Below are 19,137 nucleotides of genomic sequence, written 5' to 3' on the forward strand. Positions count from 1 at the left end.
GGGAAGTGACAGGCAAGTTGAGGTCTGAAGGAGGAGTGGAGCTACTCTGGCAAAGGGAGCTGTTTCTTGGCTCTCAGAAGTCAAGGTGAAAGAATTTTGCAGGTGAGTCAACTGAGCCCACGATGCTGAGAGCCTCAGGAAGACCTGGCTGGGCCCACTTTAAACTGATAAGAACAGATACTATACTTGATCTTAGCCAAAAGGACGGGAAGCGATTGGGCCCATTTTAGTAGACACGAAGGGAAAACCCTTGTGCTCTACACTTCAGATGTTGATAAGAGGAGATTGATCTAGCACTGGCCCAACAAGAATGTCAAGGTTTAAAACCCAGACATGAGGGCCAGGTGCAGAATTTTTGCCTAGTTTGGTGGCAAAAGATGTTTCTAGGCCGATATGAGTGGGAGTGTGAAAGACAACAGTCTCTATGCTCTTGTGAGCTGTGTGGTCATCTCACTGTTTGTAACGGAGAAGCCCGCCAACCCCAGGTGCTCGAGGGAGGCAGAGGGGGGGCACATTCTTTCACCTGCACCCTCCTCACTGTACACACTTTGCACGAGGGGTGTTGGCATTAGCTGTTTCAGACGTAGGCTAATTTTAAAAGGACCTTGAACCAAATCCAAGACGTCATTCTTGTCATCATTAAATGTGAGCCAGACTTGAAGATCTGGCCTAGCACAAGCCAAGCACTATGAAGATGGAAAAGTTTCCACTCAGTTTATCAACAAGGAGGTCACAGGTGGCCCTGGCAGGAGCAGTTTCAGAGGAGTGGCAACAGCCAGAGTGAAAGCAGCCAGGGCAAAAAAAGAATAGGAGAGGTTTACATGATGATGGGAAGGAGCTGACACAGAGTGAGCAGTTGAAGATTAACAGAGGGGTGTGATTACCAATTAAATGAAGTCCCCAAAGAAGGTGAGAGGTGAGTGGTCAACCATCTCACTTTGCCCAGCTGGGGACTAATGGGTTGAACAGAATGTGGGACTTTCCATTTTAAAACCTGGACAGTCCTAGCTCTGGTTGGTGTGGCTCCATGGACTGAGTGCTGGCCTTCGAACTGAAGTAGTTTGATTCCCAGCCAAGGCAGATGCCTGGGTTGTGGGCCAGGTCCCCAGTTGGGGGCATGTAAGAGGCAAATAATAGACATATCTCTTGCACATCGATGTTTCTCTTCCTCATTCTCCCCTCTTTCCTCTCTCTCTAAAAATAAACAGTCCCGGGCAAACAAGGACAGATTGGTCATTCTGATGAGGGAGCATGGATGAACATACAGTATCAGTCTAGGCTCTGGAAGGGGACCCAGCTCCTCCAAGGAGGCAAAGAAAGAGGAAAGGAGGGGCACAGCAGGGAAGTCTGTGGATTTTACAGTGGAAGTTGGTGAAATCTCCTTTTTGTAGCCTTTAATTTCTCTGAGAGATAGGACATAGAATCACCCATTGAAGAGTTAGCTTCACGCTCCATCCGCTGCCTCTGCTGCTGGGCCAAAATATAATAGGTACTCAATAAAATCAGCTGAAGGAATCAGTACATGAATGGGATGAGGGATAGATGTTGCAGGGGTTGGGTAATCGTTGGAGCAGACTCTGAGATGGAGGTAAATGTGCAGGAAGTTTACTGGAGAATGCTCTTAGAATTAACACCTGTGGAAGAGAAGAAAAGGAAGCGCGATTGGGCATAGCTGGGAGCTCTGAAGCGGGAAGGTTTTTCAGAGTTATCTTGAGGTTAAGCCCCATGTTGATCAGTCATTGGAAACAGGCTGCCTGAGAAAGGGGCAGGACGTCTGGCTGGGCAGCTCACGTCGCAGAGGCAATCCCCGGAGGGGGCTGGTAGCAGAGAGCCACCTGCTGGCAGCACTCCCAGCAGCTGGGAGAATAGTTCCTCAGTCCTGGAGGAAACCTGGCCAGTGCATCGCAGCATCCATCACAGGACGTGGAAGTTTATGGAGAGTGTGATAAGTCTGAAATAGCTGCTATTATTGTAGTAGAATGGTTATCGTATGGCAGGCACATAAGTTACTGAGTAAGCCATTGTCCTACTTGGAAGAAGCACTCAGTATGGCCTTGGAGACAGCAAGTCGATGACTGTTGGGGGAATTCGGGAAGGCTTCATGGAAGAGCAGGCAATGAACCTGAGCTTTTAATAATGAGCAGGTGCTCTGCAGGCAGCTGAAGTGGTCTAGGGCCCAGCAGACCCACCCCTGGCTCTGGGCAGGTGGGGAGAGGTCTGTAACTCTCCTGGCCTAGGCAGCTGTCCTAGTCTAGGCTGGGGTTTCTCACTTAGGAACAAAGGGACCTGCACCCCAGGGGCCTGGAGAGGAACCCTTGAATTTGCTCTTCACCATCTGGCAAGAGGCAGGAGCCCCAACCTTGCACAAGCTACCCAGGGAGCAGACTTTGTAGGAAGGGGTGTGTCTGGAGACTTAGGAAGGGAGGAAATACTGATTTGGCTGGGAGGGAGTGAGATTTGACAACTTCTTCTACTCTAGGGAATGGCCAGTCAGAAGGGCTCTTCCCAGTAAGGGTAAGTCATGCGATCTTGGGTAAGTTAATTCACCTCTCTGTATCTCAGTTTTTCTCATCCACAAAATGGGCATGACAGTAACAACTACCTTGTGGGATCATTTAAATGGAATAGTACATGGTACATAAGCTACTGTTATAACTTAGCTGTTAATACAAAGATGAGAGTACTTGGTGTTCCTCCATCTCCACTGTTCGCTAAGCCCTTGGACAAGAAAAGGGAAAGCCCTTGGCTGCCAGGGTGTTGTAAAACCTTTCCAAACATTATAGAAGTAAAAATAGAGACTTCCGCCAAGATGGAGGCGTAGGTGGAAACACCTTGCGTCCTCGCACAACCAAATATAAAAACAACAAAGTTTTAACAACAATAAACGCAACCAAACCACACAGAAAATCGACAGTACAGAGTCCGAAAACAACGAAATGCTCAGCTAAATGGGTAAGAGGGGCAAAGCCAGCAGCGGAGCAGGTAGGCCAAAAAGATCCCCGACTGGGGTAGTACGCAGGCAGCTGAAGACGCAGATCCCAGGTGCGGGCTAGCTGCGGGCAGACACAGGGAAGAGGCGCAGCTGGCTGTCTGTGGTCTGTCGAGCATTTGCGTGCAGATAAACCAGTGAAGAGGCGAGCATTGAGACCGCACGGCGCAGGGCAGCAGGCTCGCACATTTCCCCTCAGATAAACAGGCGGGGGGGTGAGTGGTGGGACGGACTGGGCCAGCGGAGAGGACTGCCATTGCCCCTTCTCTGACCCCGCCCCCACCTACAGCGTCACAAACCAGCGACCTGGGTGGCCCCGCCCTGGTAAACAAGTAAGGCTCCACTCCTCATACTTAACTGGCACAAACAGACCAAAAATGGCTCAAGAACATCTCAGAGCCCCAGAGCCGATAAATCTAAGTGATGAAGAAATAGCCAAACTGTCAGATGCACAGTTCAAAACACTGGTGATCCGGATCCTCACAGAACTGGGTGATTTTAGTCACAAATTAGAGAAACATATGAAAGCTAAACTAATTGAAATGAATGGTAATGCACAGGAAATCAATAGTAATGGAAAGGAGACTGGGACTCAAATCAAGGCAGTAGACCAGAAGGAAGGAAAAAATGACCAAACAGAAAAATATGAAGAAACAAGAATTCAAAAAAATGAGGAGAGGCTTAGGAACCTCCAGGACATCTTTAAACGTTCCAACATTCGAATTATAGGGGTACCAGAAGGGGAAGAAGAACAGTCACTAGTGGAAACCTTATTTGAACAAATAATAAAAGAGAACTTCCCATTCTGGCAAAGGAAATAGACTTCCAGGAAATCCAGGAAGCTCAGAGAGTCCCGAAGAAGTTAGACCCAAGAAGGAACATACCAAGGCACATCATCATTACATTAGCCAAGATTAAAATGAAGGAGAGAATCCTAGAAGCAGCAAGAGCTAAGGGGACAGTCACCTACAAAGGAGTTCCCATCAGACTGTCAGCGGATTTCTCAAAAGAGACCTTACAGGCAAGAAGGGGCTGGAAAGAGGTATTCCAAGTCATGAAATCCAAAGACCTACAACCAAGATTGCTCTATTCAGCAAAGTTTTCATTTAGAATGGAAGGACAGATAAAGTGCTTCTCGGATAAGACCAAATTCAAGGAGTTCATCATCACCAAGCCCTTATTATATGAAATGTTAAAGGGACTTACCTAAGAAAAAGAAGATAAAAAATTTGAACAGTGGAAGGACAGCAAACTCACAGTTATCAACAACCACACCTAAAACAAAAGCAAATTAAGAGGACAGCTAGATCAGGAGTGAAACATAGAAATAAGATCGCGTGGAGGATTAGCAACAGGGGAGTGGGAGAAGGAGTAGGGGGGAGAAGGTACAGAAAATAAGTAGCATAGATGGTAGGTAGAAAATAGATAGGGGGGAGGGCAAGAATAGTATGGGAAATATAGAATCTAAAGAACTTGAGACGGGTGTTCATGAACTAAAGGGGGGGATGGTGGGGGAGGGTGTGCAGGGTGGAGGGGAATGGAGGGGGGAACTAGAACAAATGTAATGGCATAATCAATAAAAAATGTTTAAAAAAGAAGAAGTAAAAATATAGAAGTAAGTGTCCACTTAGTCCAGCTCCCTCAGAAATAACCCCTCTTAGCAGTTTGGGAAGCCTTCCTTCCCAGCTGACATGGACACCAGCCCGCAGTGCCTGCAGCGTTATGGATGAGACGTGAGACAAATTCACATGGACTACTGAGTCCTGTGGGGGAAAAGGGATGGCACGGCTACTCCCTCAAGGGGGGAGCACCCCGGAATGGCCTGACTACTCTCTCAAAGAGAGAGCGCGCCAACCCTTGCCTTGACAGGTTTTTATTGGGTTTCAACTTGCACAGGAATACAGGTAAAGTTCATTAATCATTGTCAGGCAGTAAGGATCAAACAATAGATAACATACAAAGAACAAGGAGGGCCTATTCTGAGTCAGGGTCTGTTAGCTAAAGGGCTACAAAACTTTGGGAAACAAACTCACTTCCTGCTCGGACCCTTATTATTTAATTGAGAGCATTCTTAGCAAAGCAGGTTTCAGAGGATTTTATGCATTCTTTCTTAGGCCTGATCACTCAGGGATCCCACCCTTTCCAGCACAGGGCTGCACCGCCCTCTGTCATTGTTTCAGGCTTAAGTCAGGCAGGGGAAGTAAGGCAGCCAAGAGATTAGGAGACTTCTCGAAGACAGAAGGAGGACTCAGGCTATGTCAAAGCTGAGGGGTGAGGGTCCATCACCCCCTTTCTCCATAGGCCCCCCAAGTCCTTCCCTGAGGACCTCCATGTGATCGTGCCTGTATTAGGTAGATCCTCCCTTGAGGAATCTTAACCTTCATTGGCTAATTGATCAAGCACTGGGGGCCAGTTATGGATGAAGTAAAAGGAGCAGAAGCAGAGCTTCTGCCAGGGAGATAAGCTTTTTCTCCTTAGTTACTTCTGGTCCAAAGGTTGCTCACTCAGCCTTAGCCATGGGGGGGTTACAGCTCCTGAAACCAGGTAGTGCGGTTCCCAACCCCCTACCCCTCTGATAGGACCACGTCCTAAATGTAGCTGTATGATCCCTGTGGGTATCCGGAAGCTCTGGGTGGTTTCTCACCATCTCTGGATCCTCCAGGCCAAGCTAGAGCCTGGTGTGTTAAAGGTGTTTATTAGCACTGAAGTGAAGCAGAGAGAACAGAGACAGGACCAGATGGGTGGGCCCGGGTCTCGGAGGTACCCTGTGCTCTGACTCCGGACTGGAGGCCACAGAACAGAATGGTGGGGGAATCCACACTGGAGACTGGACTCAGGGTGCTCCATTCTTAATACTTAGCTCCAACCCCTCTGTTAGTGACCCACATTCTCTTTGGGGTTACCAGGGTGGGAGAACAGCCAGGTGTTTTCACCTTCTATGATGATCATTATCACCATCTCAGTCACTGGAAGTGCAGCCAAAGAATTTTAAAGATTTTATTTATTTACTTTTAGAAACAGGGGAAGGGAGGGAGAAAGAGGAGAGAAACATCAATGTGTGGGAGATACACTGATTGGTTGCCTCCTGCACTCCCACAACTGGGGACCTGGCCTGCAACCCAGGCACGTGCCCTGACTGGGAATCAAACAGGCGACCTTCGGTTCGCGCAGTCCACTGAGCCACACCAGCCAAGGCGCCAAAAGAATTTTAAATCATGGGACTCAGGAGACTTGGGTTGTAATAATAAAAATGCATTTGCTTTATAGTTTACAAACAGGTCCTCACCCACTGCCTCACAACGGCCTTCAAGTAAATATATTTTTATTATCTGGCTCCATCTTATAGATGGAGAAACAGGGGCTCAGAGAGGTGTCTTTTCCTGAAACACTGAGCGTGGCCAGGATCTGAGTGCTTCTGTGTCAGTGTCACGTGTCTAGTGGGTCCTGCTGTCTCTGGTTCTAGCTATCCTGACCCCTCTCTGCACTTCCGTCCTTCCAGCTGTGTAACGGGAGTTACGTCTTGTGGCTTTGGTGGATGGGGCAAATGGGTAGCGTGTGGAGAGTATGGGGGGCAGGTAGTCCTCTGGCCCTTCCTCGTCCAGCCCCCAGCTTCCCCCTCTCTAATCCTGCCACCTCTCCCGGTTCCAAACATGTGTGGACGGTTCACTTTCACTCCATTTGTCACCTCATTTGTAGTATTTTAAGGCTTCTTACCTGGAAGGGAGTGAGGAGCTCACGCTTCCAGTTCCGATTTTCAAATATACCGTCATCGCTTGTGAAAATCACCTTATTAACAGCATCTAGCCTGCTACCGCCTATGGGAGCACCCAGATAAATAAATTCGGAAGGAACCAGGGCAGGAGAAACAGTGCTGCGGGCTGCAGTGATGCAGCCTCTGGACCCCTGCGAATTTCTCCCAGCCCTGGGCGATCTTGGAACTGTTGTCAGGGTCGGTAGAACTCGAATGAGGCCCGGGGTATCCGTGAGCAATTGGCCGCCTTCTCTGGGGGCTCGCTTCCTGCCTCTCCTGCTGGTGCTCCGAGATCCTCCCAGAAGCAGCTCCCCTGTCTCCTGGATGCTTGTCCGGGATTGATTCTCTGGGCAGCTCCCCCTCCGAGCAGTAAATGAAATATTGGTTACCAGGAGTGAGGCAGGAGGCAATTAACCCCTAGACCTTACCATGGTAGACGTGTTTGTAGCAACCTGAAGTGGTGAGAGCCCAGCGCACCTGTCTGGCTTTCCTGCAAAGTCATCCAATTAGGGCGGTCCCCAGCGGTGGGCTCTTCTACCCCTCTGGTCCCCATGACCCCAGAAACCAGGGCAGCATCAACGCCTAGTGGCCTGCCATTCTTTGTGTAGGTGAGCTCCAGAGGCTCCTCCAACCTTACACCCCCCGGGCAGGGACATTGTTCATTAATTAATCACATGTCTTCCTAAAACGGAGGCGGCCTGGGGAGGTTTCTTCCTTCCTTCCTCCAGAGGAGGATCACCATTCTACCTGTGCAATCTCCTTTCTACTACCCAGCCAGCTCTGTGCTCTGGAATGTTCCTGTGCCAGAAAGGCCCCTGAGGAGGAGGAGGGGGACACATTCCCTACTTTCAGGCAACTTCCAGTCTGAGAGAAACACAGTTCCTGTGCTCAGAGAGCCCCAAGGTGGATTAGGGCACACAGTCTATTCTTTGGGGAACCCCCACTTCCAGGGTCTGGTCTCAGAAAGCCCTAGTTTCATAGAAAAAGTACAATATCTACCCTCAGAACCACTGAGAAAAAAGCCACAATCTCTGCTTCCAGGAACCCCCCCCCCACACACACACACACAATCCGCATTCTCTGGAGATACTCACATTACCCTCAACTCACTAAAAAAACCCACTGTTTGGAGGACCCCCAGTCTGACGGAGGAGCCAGAGACCTTGCCTTCAAGAAGCTTTCCATTCTGATGGTGAAAACACAGTCCTTGACCTTGGGTGTCCCAAGTCTGAGGGGGGGAGAAAAGCAGACTTTGCCCTTGGGGAGCCCCTGTCTGATGGAGAAGACATGTCCCCAACAGGTCTTGCAGCCAGAATGTTGCTCAAGTGACAAGCAGCTGACAATTGGCACTGCTGGACACTTCTGGTGTCCTGCAAAGAAAGAGACAGTTTTTGGCTTCAGTCCAGTCCCAGCTGTGCCACGAACTTGCTGCATGACCATGGGCAAGTCACGAATTTTCTTCAGACTGTGATTTCCTCAATCTGCAAAACGAAGACTTCAGGCTCATCTCTCAAAATGACATAAGGATTGTCCAGTCACCAGAAAGACAAGAAAGCCAGCCAGCCAGGCACTCCCTACAGAAATTATTAACATGCTCTTTACTGTAGCAGAGGTCCTAGACCAGTGTCTGTGGTCCCTGGGGAGGACCGGGGTGCCCCCAGGTGTGGTGGCCGGGTAATTCTGGACTAATGTGGCCATTAGAAATTCACAGGGGGGCTGTGGGCAGCACCAGGCGGCTGGGGGCAGGGGAGTGCTGTCTAATCTAATCACTCTTCCCAAGAAAATTCTCATTCCAGCCCGATCTGCCAGGGGTTTTATTGGGTTTGTGGGGACCTGCAGATTTCAATCTTCAGACCCCACAGGGAAGGAACAAGTATTAAGCTAATTTTATTAAATGGCCACAGCTGGCAGTAGGGGAAGCAGGGGAGAGAAGGGAGGATAAAGAAAGTCATTCAAGTCTACCGGCCATGACAAGGGCCCATACATGGAGCTGGACTGGAAGGGAGGCCACCCCCTCTTTCCTGTCTGTCCAGCTGAGCCGGCCGGTGGGGGGTGGGGGAGGCCAGATGGAACCTTCCCCTCAGTGTAGAGCCTTGGGATTCTCCGAAAGGCTTACCCCATGGCTGCCTCCCAGGGCAAATGCTTGTAAATACACCAAGCTTCTGCAGGGCAGGGGTGGGAGCCAAGGGCTGAATGTGAGGGGGAGGGCACCCGAGCTGCTTCGCTGCCGTCCTTCCTCAGTTTTGCCTGGGAGATCCCAGATCCTTATGAAATACAGTGTACCCGGCAAGACATGGTCCAATACCGGCACTTGCCTCTTCCTAGATCTGAGACCTTGGCAAATGATTTAACCTCTCCAAGCCTTAGATAAAGTAACAGTTTCCATTAAGGGCATGAGAGCATGTCCTCACAATCCCCCCCCCACACACACACACCCATGAGGCATTTATATGATTCCTGTATGGTGTCGGATACAGAGTGGGTGCTCTCTAGATATCAGCAAGTGTTGTTTGGAAATGCCCTAACTGTGTGACTGTCACAGCCCCAGTTACAGGGAGCAAGGGAGACAGTGACGGCGAAGGGGCTTAGTGTGTCATCTCCAGGGAGCAGGGCTTCTTGGATCCAAGTGCAACCCCAGGACTCAGGGACTGTCTCAGTGAGTGAGGATTTAACTGCTGGAAGAAGCATGCAATCTGCTCATCCAGAATCCCAGGGCTCTGGGGAGACTCGAGGTGACATACCTGAAAGCATTTTTGCAAACTTTAAAGTGTTGTATAAATAATAAAAGCTATTTCTATTGGGCACACGAGTTTGTATCTCTTTAATCCTCAGTCAAGTGAGGTGGGTCACCTGCATTTTATAGATGAGAAAACCGAGGCCCAGAGGTGAAGCACTGGGGCCGAAGTCCACCAGCTTTTAGGGAGTCTGTCACCACCCCAGAACTGAGTCGGAGAGGAGCGACCTGCCCAGGATCACAGCGGGCGGCACACTGGCTGAGAACCCACGCCTCTCAGTCTAAACTTTGCTGTGCCTTTGGAATGCTGGCGCCACTTTCAAGGATGAGAAAATGAAACTTATCGACCACGGAAGAGGAGGATGTAACTGGACGGCCTCCCGTTCCAGCCGCCCAGGCTCTTCTAGGCTGTGGTGGGCATCGGGGCCCTGGGACCCCGGAGCAGCTCTGGCTGTGGCTCCCCCGGCTTCCCTCAGATCCTCGGGTAGCTCCCGGCAGACGCCTTCCCGCAGCGTGGAGAGGGCGGGGTCGTGTTCCCCTCCTGCAACTCCTTCTCGGCGCACGGACCGAAATCCAGCGGGGTGGAAGTGTTTTTATTATAGCTTTGGTCAGACAGGGCGCCACTGGGGACCGGCTTTGGGGGCTGCCGGGGAGCTGTCCAGCTCCCGTCCCACCCCTTCCCCAGGGAGCGCCACCCCAGAGCCGGAGCGGGAGGGCCGCGCATCTGAGCCCGGGAAGCCTTGCTCGGGCCGTCCGCAGGCTTGGACGGGCTGGCGGGAAGGGTGGGCAGTGAACAGTCCTATTGTACAAATATACAGCGCAGGCCGGGGAGGGGCGGTCAGCGCCCCCTGCGTCCTCGGGACCAGGATGGAGCGCATGGGGCCGGGCTCTGCGGCCCAGGCGGTAGTGAGGACGGGCCCGGGCATCTCATCCAGGGAGGCAGCGAAGAGGCGGGCGGGGGTGGGTGATCCTCTGCCCGGCAGGATGGACGGGGAGCCCCGGGGGCGATCGGGACGCGGGGAGCTCAATCGGAGTAGATGATGAAGCCGGAGAACGTGCTGTATTTGTTGCTGTTGCCGCCGTGCGCTTTTCCTCCGTCGAGCTTGATGAAGACCTCGTCGCCCGCGTCCAGGTGCAGGATCACGCTGTTGCTGGCGTAGTCATAGTTCTGGTCTGCGTCCTGCGCAATGGCGCTTGCCCGCACCTGAGGGGGTGGGAGTAGGGAAGTAGGGATGTGAGCCAGGGGTCGGGGAGGAGGGAGGGAAGTGGGGTCACAGAGGGAGGGGAGCCGTCAGGGGTAAGGCAAGGACAGGGGAAGACCTGAAGGCCCTAAAGCCCCACCTCCAGCCCCATCAGCGCTCTCAGCCTGCTTCTCTCCCATCATTCCTGCTCCCTTTTCCAATCACAACGTGTGTTTCAGGTGACTACAGAGCAGCCCTGGATTTCTAGGGCTGCTGTAATCTGAACTGGGAGTCAAGGTGGAGCCTGCTTCCTTGACTTCCTTGGGTCTCACCATCCGGCCTGCTGAGAACCTCAGCCATGCCTCCAGGATGGCTCAACCTGGACCCTCTCCTTGCAGAGAGGAATTCTCTGGATCCCCAAGGAGGAAGGGCCCTTCTTGCTCATCATTCCTTTCTCTCTGCATTAATTGTAAGAACACCTTGCTTTTCGGCCACATTCACCTGCTCTCATGTCAGAGGACATACACAGGGCACACCTAGGCCCCATTCGTCAGGGCACTGGATGGACCATTGCCAGGCTACTACTGGTCAGCAACCACCTTACTACCATGGCCCAGATTTGGGACTCCTTGTCTGAAGTTCATTCTGGAGTCTGTCACAACAGAGCAGCGGGATGGGAGGCCTGGTTATTATCCCCCCTCTGATGGCTCAGACTGGACCCCACGCTCACCTCCAAGGAGCTGCAGGTCTACCTGTGATAACTACCTCACTCCGAGAGCAGTTCTGACTCCTGTCTCAGCCAGCGGTGGCGGAGAGAACGTGGGTGGGAAGAAGAGAACCCTTACACCCCTCTGTGGTCCTCAGTCTGGTCTGATATCCTTGCTGGTCCTTGTTTTGATGGAGGAGGGGAGGGTTATGTTTACAATGGGGCAAGGGGGCAGCAGCATTTGGGCTTGAAGCTTGCCACCCTCACTTTTGTAGGCTCCGACTGTAATCAAAAGATACTGGAAGTGGGCAGTAGTTGACAAATTCCCTCCAGACATTCCTCTTCCATGGCTGAGGCAATGGCAAGGCTTCACTCAGCCACAGGACCTGGGGCATCTCCAGCATATCCTGGGTGGTCCACAGGAAGAGCGGAGCCATTTCCAAGGTTCTGGCTTGTGTTGCGGGGAGGATGTATTGAGTGGGGTTCACTCAGCCAGGCTCCTCAACAGCCCCACTCCCTCTCGCCCAGTTCCTAAAACAGCTACCCCAGGGGCTGACAGTCTGAGCTGTACCAATCCAAATTAGGGGAGGGGCCAACCTCCTGGGCTGGAGGGAGGACGGCAGGTCAGCTGTGCCCAAGCTGCTGACTCGGCGGCAGTGCTGTAACAGGAGTCCCCCACATATTCGCATGCAGACTGCCAGGTAAAGCCCCGATCCTCCCAGCCGTCTTCTCTCCCCTCAGCCTCTTCCTCCCCAACCTGGGAAGGCGCTCGCTGTTTGGGGGCACTTAGCTGGGAAAACTCAGGGTCCACCTAAAGGAGGGGAGATAGCAAATGAGGGGGAGACCTCGTTTGTCAAGACGTTCAGTTTCTCTGTTTAGAAAATGGGTGGAGAAGATTCTGCCTCACCACTGCCACCTTTAAAAAGCCTTTTGATGGTGAAGAGAATTTTTAATCTTGCTGGAGCCTTGAGCTACTAGGGAAGAGCTCAAAGTGAGCAGCCAACTTCTGCATTGTTCCCTGGGCCCTAATCGTGGTAGTATTTATTATTACGCATGCATTTCATTATCTTTGCTAATAAATTACTACTAATAACAATTATTTTTATTACTCAGATTAATTTAGCCTTAACTCATTAAAACAGTGCTTGTTAATAGCAAAACCCATTAGAATAGAGTCATCTGTCACCAGGAATCTCCTGGTGATGTGACAGGCGTCAGAACTGTTATGGTTATGTTTATTATTTATTCATCACCATGATCGTTGCTGTGATTATCCTAATTATCCATGGAGGCAGGGAGAATTTATGCCCTCCCGTGCTTAGATGGGGAGGGATCTAGGAATGGAACCCAGGGGTTCTGCTTCTCTGCCCAAGACTGGAAACAGCTGAGGCACCAGTGTCTCCTGAGGACCAAGGGAGAGTTTGGGGAATTGAGGTTGTTGTGGAAGCTGGAAAGCAAGTCTGGGACTTGTCAGGAGGGGGCGCTGTAGAACCACCTCTCCAAGGGCTACCAGGAAGGGAAACTGAGGCAGTCCTCTGACCAGGGGCCTGGAAGGGGTGGGGGAGAACCCAGGAAGTGTGCCCTTGCCCCCAGGTCATCGCTGGGGTCTTAGAAGTTCAGGTGTGCCTCCTAAAAGGCAGCTAGCCTCGTCTGCGGGGGACACATACTCACTGGGTCCCCACTGTGCCCTGTGCCATCTGAAAGGCATCAGAGGCCCAAGAAGAGAGCTGGTGGCCCCTCTTCCACGATCGGGCAAGAAGCTGATCTCCAGTTAGGTCTTTATACCATGGCCCTCAACTTATAAACCCCACCACTTCTCACCTCACTCAGACATATCTAAGCCCCTGCCTGTTCGCTATACTCACCTTCCCTTAGGGCCCAGCCTGTCCCCACACAGCCCCCCTCCCCCAGCCCAATTTATCCATTTCCTGTTCTCCTTGACCCATCTGGGTATCTAAGAGGCAGCTGCAGGGGACTCAGGTCACCCAGCATACCAGCCCCAACAAAGAGCCACTTCCCCTGCCTCCTCAGGTCCCCACATCCTAATAACTAGGGCTTGGTGCCATCAGGCTGTATGGTGGTGACTCAAAACTACCCCTGGGGAGAGGGGCCTGTGGGACTCAGACAAGGACACATAGGGGCCTTAGAACCAGGAAGGAAGGTGGTGACTTCCCTCCTCTCCATCTTGTCCAAGGAAGAGCCAGAGCACAGAAGCACGTCTGCCTTCCCGAAGAAATTCTGGAGGCCTCTCTGCAGGAAGGAAGCCAGGAAGAAAAGCACAGAGCCCATGGCTGCCCCTGGTCTTGAAGGCATGGAAGGTGCAAGCTCCTCTCTTCTGTTCCCATCCATTGCCCAGCTCTGTCGTCTTTTCCTCTGCTCATCTGAATGTCCTCTTCTGCCTCTGAGCCAGTCATTCCCTATGCTTGACCTTTTCTTCTCTCTAGCCATGCTCCTTCAGCTTGGGAGCCCGGGGTTTACCATCCTCTTCCCCAACCAGGTTGGTCTGAGCCAGGGCAGGTTCCACTGTATCAGTCCCTCCAGCCAACGCACTTGGGCACAAGAGCTGCCGGCTGGGCTTCCAGCCCCCCTCTAACACAGTAATCACTGGGGTGCGTTACTGTGCAGTCCCTTCTGCCCCCCCTGCACAGACCATGGGGTCCTGGAGGACAAGCACATCGAACCCCTGGAGCCAAGCCCCAAACCTGGCTCCTAGTGGGGGCCCAAAAGGAATAGGTGGAATGATTAGTGAGATTTAAATGAGTCTCTTGGATAATCTGGAAGGAGAGGTCACCAAGGATGTGGGAGAGGGGGACATCCACCACACTATTTGTCTTTTTTTGGAGGAGGGGAGGGAATGGTCTGAGTAACTGTTACAATGTGGGTTTTGAAACCCCCAGTTAAAGCCACCTCCTTGCTTCCACTAGTCTGTCTGGGTCTACCTCCTTGTCAGGCTCTGGCTAATGCCCTGCCCCTGCTGGGAGGGAAAGAAGAGGGGGTAGTCTTCTGAGTGTGTCTGACCTCCCAGTGACTTTCGCAAATGCCCCTGCCCCAAGCAAATGCCCCTGCCCTAAGCATGCACTGTATTTGGGGCCTCCTCTTGTCTCATCTGGGTGGCTCTGCTGCAATCCCCCAAGGCGGTGCAGGGTCTAAAGCCCACTGGTGGTCTGGTGACCACTTACCTCCCTCTCCAGACAACCTAGGCCCCCAGCCCTCTGAAATCTCAGCTTGGTGCCAGGCCAAACTTTTTTGGGGGAAAGGAAGAAATTCCATTGATGAAGGTGACATTGCTGCATCCCTTATTTGTGATTAATAAGGGGAATCATGGAGCTGTCTGCAGACTGAGCCCTTGCAGGATACTGGGGCCTTCCTTTTGGTCGGAAACCAAGGACAAAGAGGAGAGATACGGAAGCCTGACAGACACAAGTGGGAGAGAGACACCCGAAGAACAGGGGGTGGGGGGGGGATGAGTGGAGTTAAACCCAGGAGAGGGAGGCCAAAAACCCTCAGGGAGAGACGACAGGACTGGTAGACACAAGAAAGAGACAGGCACAAGAGACAGAGAGATAGAAGAAAGAGGCAGGGGAGGGGCGGGAACCAGAGAAAGAAGCAGCAGTGGGGAAAGGAGGGGCACTACTTACAAGCACCTGGTGGGCCAGCTTTTTGCTGACCCCCACCCCCAAACCAGGGTCTACGTCAGGGCAATGCTGTAGTGGGAAGGGTTCCAACGGAGTCCTGGGTCTCGGTTGCAGGAGGTTCCTTCCGAACTCCCACTAGACTAGCTTTCATTATGGCCTGAGCAGGTCCCCTTTTTCCACAGAAATTCTTGGCCTGAGGACCACCCCCAGTGTTCCCAGGCCGCAGTGAGATCTGGAAGCACTGGGAAGGGAGGGGTTGTCAAAAGGGAAGGGAGCTGGGCAAAACTGTGGCCCTGGGGTAGGGTTGGGCCCAGATTGGTCCTGGGGTAGCAGTTCCAAGAAGAGCACCAGGCACTGCAGGTCCTTGTACCAAAGACCCTACATGCTTGACACCTTCCAGCTCTGATCTCTGGGATGGGGTCAGGGAACTAAGAGCATTCCCCCACACTCCAGGAGTCAGGAGTTGCAGCTGGGAAACCAAGAGGAGACGGAGTTTCCACCTCTTTGCCCAGCCTCAGGGGGGAGAACTTTGCTCCGCCTCCAGGCCACATTCTCGCTCCGTGGTTCTTACACAGTGACAAGGGGCCCAGCAGTTCTGGGTTTTGAAAAGGGTGTCAGATCGGCCCAGTGATCCCTTCCCAAGGGTGGGGGGTGTGTTGCAGCTAAGGCTTTGGGCACCAGGCTCCCTTTGCCTTAGTGCCCAAAACATCTACAGCTCGCCTTCTCTGCTGGCTGGCGAGCACAGCCATGCATGCACCTGGGAGCCCACAGGCACTGAGGCTGCCTTCTCCCATCTTGCCCCGCCCCCCGCCCCCACCAGATGTCCCGCTGGTGTCAACCAGACTCCCAGTTCTCAAATGCCTTTTCCCAAGGGCCAAGCCCCCCAAGGGCCAGCCTGCGCTCCCGGGAGTCCTGCGCTCCCACTGGTTCGATTTATCTCCCGCATTTCCATGCGGCGGGTGCCCAGCAGCGTCTGCCTTGGAGTCGGCGCCAGGAATTGAGGAGTTACGGGCACCAGCCAGCCCCGACCGCCCCCCAGCATGCGATGCCTGGGGCCGGGCTGCTGTAGCGTTTCCACTTGCGCCGGCCGATTCCGACCGGGTACCCGTATGCCTCAGGCTCCTTGCGTTCCCTGCCCCAAGGCCAACCCCGCGCCCCCGCTAGGCCCACCTGGCCGTTCTTGCAGAGGTCAGCCCACATGCTGGTGCCGTCGCCGCCGCGCATGAGGACGTGGTAGGTGAAAAAGTAGGTGCCGGGAATGTTGCACGTAAACTTGCCGCTGGTCGCGTCGTAGTTGTTGCCTAGGTTAGTGACCACGTCGTCGAACTTCAGCACCTCATAACCCTCGTGAGGGTTCTTGAGGCCGGCGTAGAAGGCCACACGGGGCACCGTGGTGTAGGTGGCGGTGCTGATGGCGCCACTGCCCCCGGCTCCCGGCAACCCGGGAGGGCCGGTCTTGCCCGGCTCACCCTTCTCCCCTGGCGGCCCTACCGGGCCTGGAGGACCCGGGTCCCCGGGGGGTCCGGGGGGTCCAGGTTTGCCTGTGCGGCCCGGCTTCCCCTGGGGGCCCTGCACCAGCGTGGAGGGCGGGGGCGCGCCACTCTGCTCGCTCAGGGCGTCGCCGCCGTCGGGCCGCACACCGGCGCCGGGGCCCCGCGCGGGGTAGGGGTCGCACACCATGCGGCAGGTGCCTAGCATCTCATAGTGGCCATCCGGTCCGCCCGAGCTCACCAGCACGGGAATGAGCACCACCAGCACCAGCAGCATCACCACGCCCGCGGCGGCCGCCAGCAGAGTCTTCCGGCCGGCGCGGAGCCTGGGGAGAGCCGGGCTACCCGGCCGCGCCGTCGGGGCAATGGTGCCGGCGGGCGGGAGGCGCGGGCGGGGAGCCCGCGCTCAAGGGCGGTCCGGCAGGGCTGCGGGCATGGGGCCGGACCCGGGGCGCCGCGCTGCGCTGGATGCGCTGCCGAGGCCAGCCGCCGGGTCCTGCTTCGCGCCTCCCTCCCGCTGCGCGGCCGGACTGAGCGCGGCAGCCGCAGCCTCCCGCCTAGCTCCTCCCGCCTCCTAGCGTGGGGGCCACCACCCCTCCTTCCCGCCCCGCCCCTCTCCGCCCGCTGCGCTCGACTCAGCGCCCGGGATGGGCGGGGCTGAAGGCGGAGCCGGCATCTAATTGGGTCTCCGGTGATATGGCCCCGCCCACCAATAGGGGGCGGGGCCGAAGGGGCGGTACCGCGGAGGGGAGAACTGGAGCCTGGAGAGGCAGGGAGAGTGAGGGAGCGAGATGAGGAGGGGGCATGAGTCTGAGAAGAGGTTCCTATAATAGGGAAGGGGAGAGGAGGGACCAGAGAGCGAATGGAAGAAAGGGCCCCCGGGACAGTTGGAGCCGAGGGAGACTGGGAGAGGAGAGGCCTCGAGGGTCGGTTACAAGGAAAACCAAGAGAGACAGAAAGACGTGAAAGGGCCCACGGTCTGCAGGAGGCGGAGACGAGGGGGGCACAAAGAAAGAGATTGAGGGGAGAACGGAGAGGGGAACAGAAAGGACAAGAAAGAGGGTTGTGAGCGGGGACCAGAGGAGGAGGCAAAAGCAGGGTGGGGAGGGGCCATTCCGCACTCAGGACACGAAGACCACCACCCGGGAGAGATCCAGGGGAGATCGCCTGCCTGTCGGGGTAACTAGCGGGCTCCCGAGTACTAACGGCAGCCGCCCCCTCCTCTTTTCTGGCCTCTGGCTGTTCTCGGACCCGCCTTCCCCGCCGAGAGGGGCGGAATCTTCTACCCCTCCTCCCCTCCTTTGACCCTTCCTCACCTAGCCCCAGGCCAGACCAGGCTGCTTTATCCTGGGGGGCGGGGGGCGCGCCTCCATTCTCCTCTGATCATTTTCCTTATCTTTTTTAGGCAGCGAGAACTGGGGGCACTAAGAAAGTGGTCACCTCCCATTATTTCTTCATTCTGACCAGCACAAATATGTCCAGCCTCTAAACGGAAAGGCTGAGCAACACCCAGCTCCTCCTCCGTAGCCCAGCCTTCTCAGCAGCCCCTAATTCTTCTCTCCATCAGGTTGTAGGAGACAATTTTCTTCCTCAAGTGCAGTAAAGTGTTTAGGTTGCATAAACTGAAATGTGTCTGCTTCCATAAAAATATTTGTCACATTATTTGAGGCTCAGCTCATGCTGCCTCACCGCTCCTGCTTCGCCCCCCTTTATCCGGCCCACCAGGGCGGGCTCTGGCTTTTTGGAGGTTTCTGGCCACTGCTAAAGGATGATCCTCCGGCCTCTTTCCTTTCTCCTGAGAGGTCCCCTCCCAGTTCACACTCTACCCCTGCTGACCTGACATTGGGTCCTCATGTTGCCCTGGCTCCCACTACTCAAGGCGGAGATTGCTTAACCTCACCCAGAGCTGGACGGGTGAAAGGGGCAGCAGGATACCGAGTGGGGGGCTGTGACTGAGGACCTTCCAAGCACTGATGGCTGATCCCAGGTTACAGGGACACCCGCGGCCAAGGAGGGAGCTAAAACAATCCAGCAGGTAGCATGTATTCAGGCCTTACTACGTGTGTGCCAGGGCCCGTGCTGAACGCTGTAGGTATGCGGTCACACTTGATCCTCACACCAGTCCATAAGGATGAAATGCATCGTTTTTCTCATTTTACAGGAGCTGTGGCAAATTAAAAGATTGCCGTAAATCACACAACCAGTAAATGGTAGAGTCGGGATTCAAACCCTCAGCCTGGCTCCATGCTCTTCCAGTTTCCACCTCATTGCGTCTCCAGGCGCTGTTCACTGCCACTGCCCAGAGGCAGGAAGGTGTCAAGTGCAGGGGGCGGGGCGCTCCCGGCAGCTAGCGCTCCCCAGGCTCAGGAACCGTAGCCCTCAGCTCTCCGCTGTCAGTCGGGCGTCCTGTCCCCCACCGCGGCCTCCCCCAATATGAGTCGCCGAAGAGCGACAGCGCTGGTGACCCGAGGGACAAGTGTGCGCGGTTATTCGCATAAGATTTGTATACCCCACACCCCCTTGGTTCTCATGCAAACAGGTCCCTCCTCCGTTTTGCCGCTGGGGGTCCTCCGCCACCCCCTGCCCCGCTCCCGCCCCGCAAAGCCCTCGCAGAGTCCGCTTGAGAAACCGCGGCGGGCGGCGGAGGTCGA

General features: G+C 54.3%; 1 protein-coding gene and 1 pseudogene across 1 annotated transcript; both read right to left on the reverse strand.

Annotated features, from left to right (window-relative positions):
* Positions 1–88: 88 nt before the first annotated feature.
* LOC119061601 (uncharacterized) lies at positions 89–216 on the reverse strand (annotated as a pseudogene).
* A 9,847-nt stretch (positions 217–10,063) lies between these two features.
* Positions 10,064–17,002, reverse strand: C1QL1 (complement C1q like 1). The gene is made up of 2 exons (XM_037162165.2): positions 16,167–17,002; positions 10,064–10,678 (listed from the first exon to the last, which is right to left on the reverse strand). Exons 1-2 carry the CDS (start codon positions 16,761–16,763, stop codon positions 10,499–10,501), a joined length of 777 nt encoding a protein of 258 aa, XP_037018060.1. The 5' UTR covers positions 16,764–17,002; the 3' UTR covers positions 10,064–10,498.
* Positions 17,003–19,137: the final 2,135 nt, after the last annotated feature.

The sequence above is a fragment of the Artibeus jamaicensis genome, unplaced genomic scaffold (assembly GCF_021234435.1).
Source record: "Artibeus jamaicensis isolate MK-2021 breed Jamaican fruit bat unplaced genomic scaffold, CSHL_Jam_final contig_2259, whole genome shotgun sequence".
NCBI classification, from domain to species: domain Eukaryota; kingdom Metazoa; phylum Chordata; class Mammalia; order Chiroptera; family Phyllostomidae; genus Artibeus; species Artibeus jamaicensis.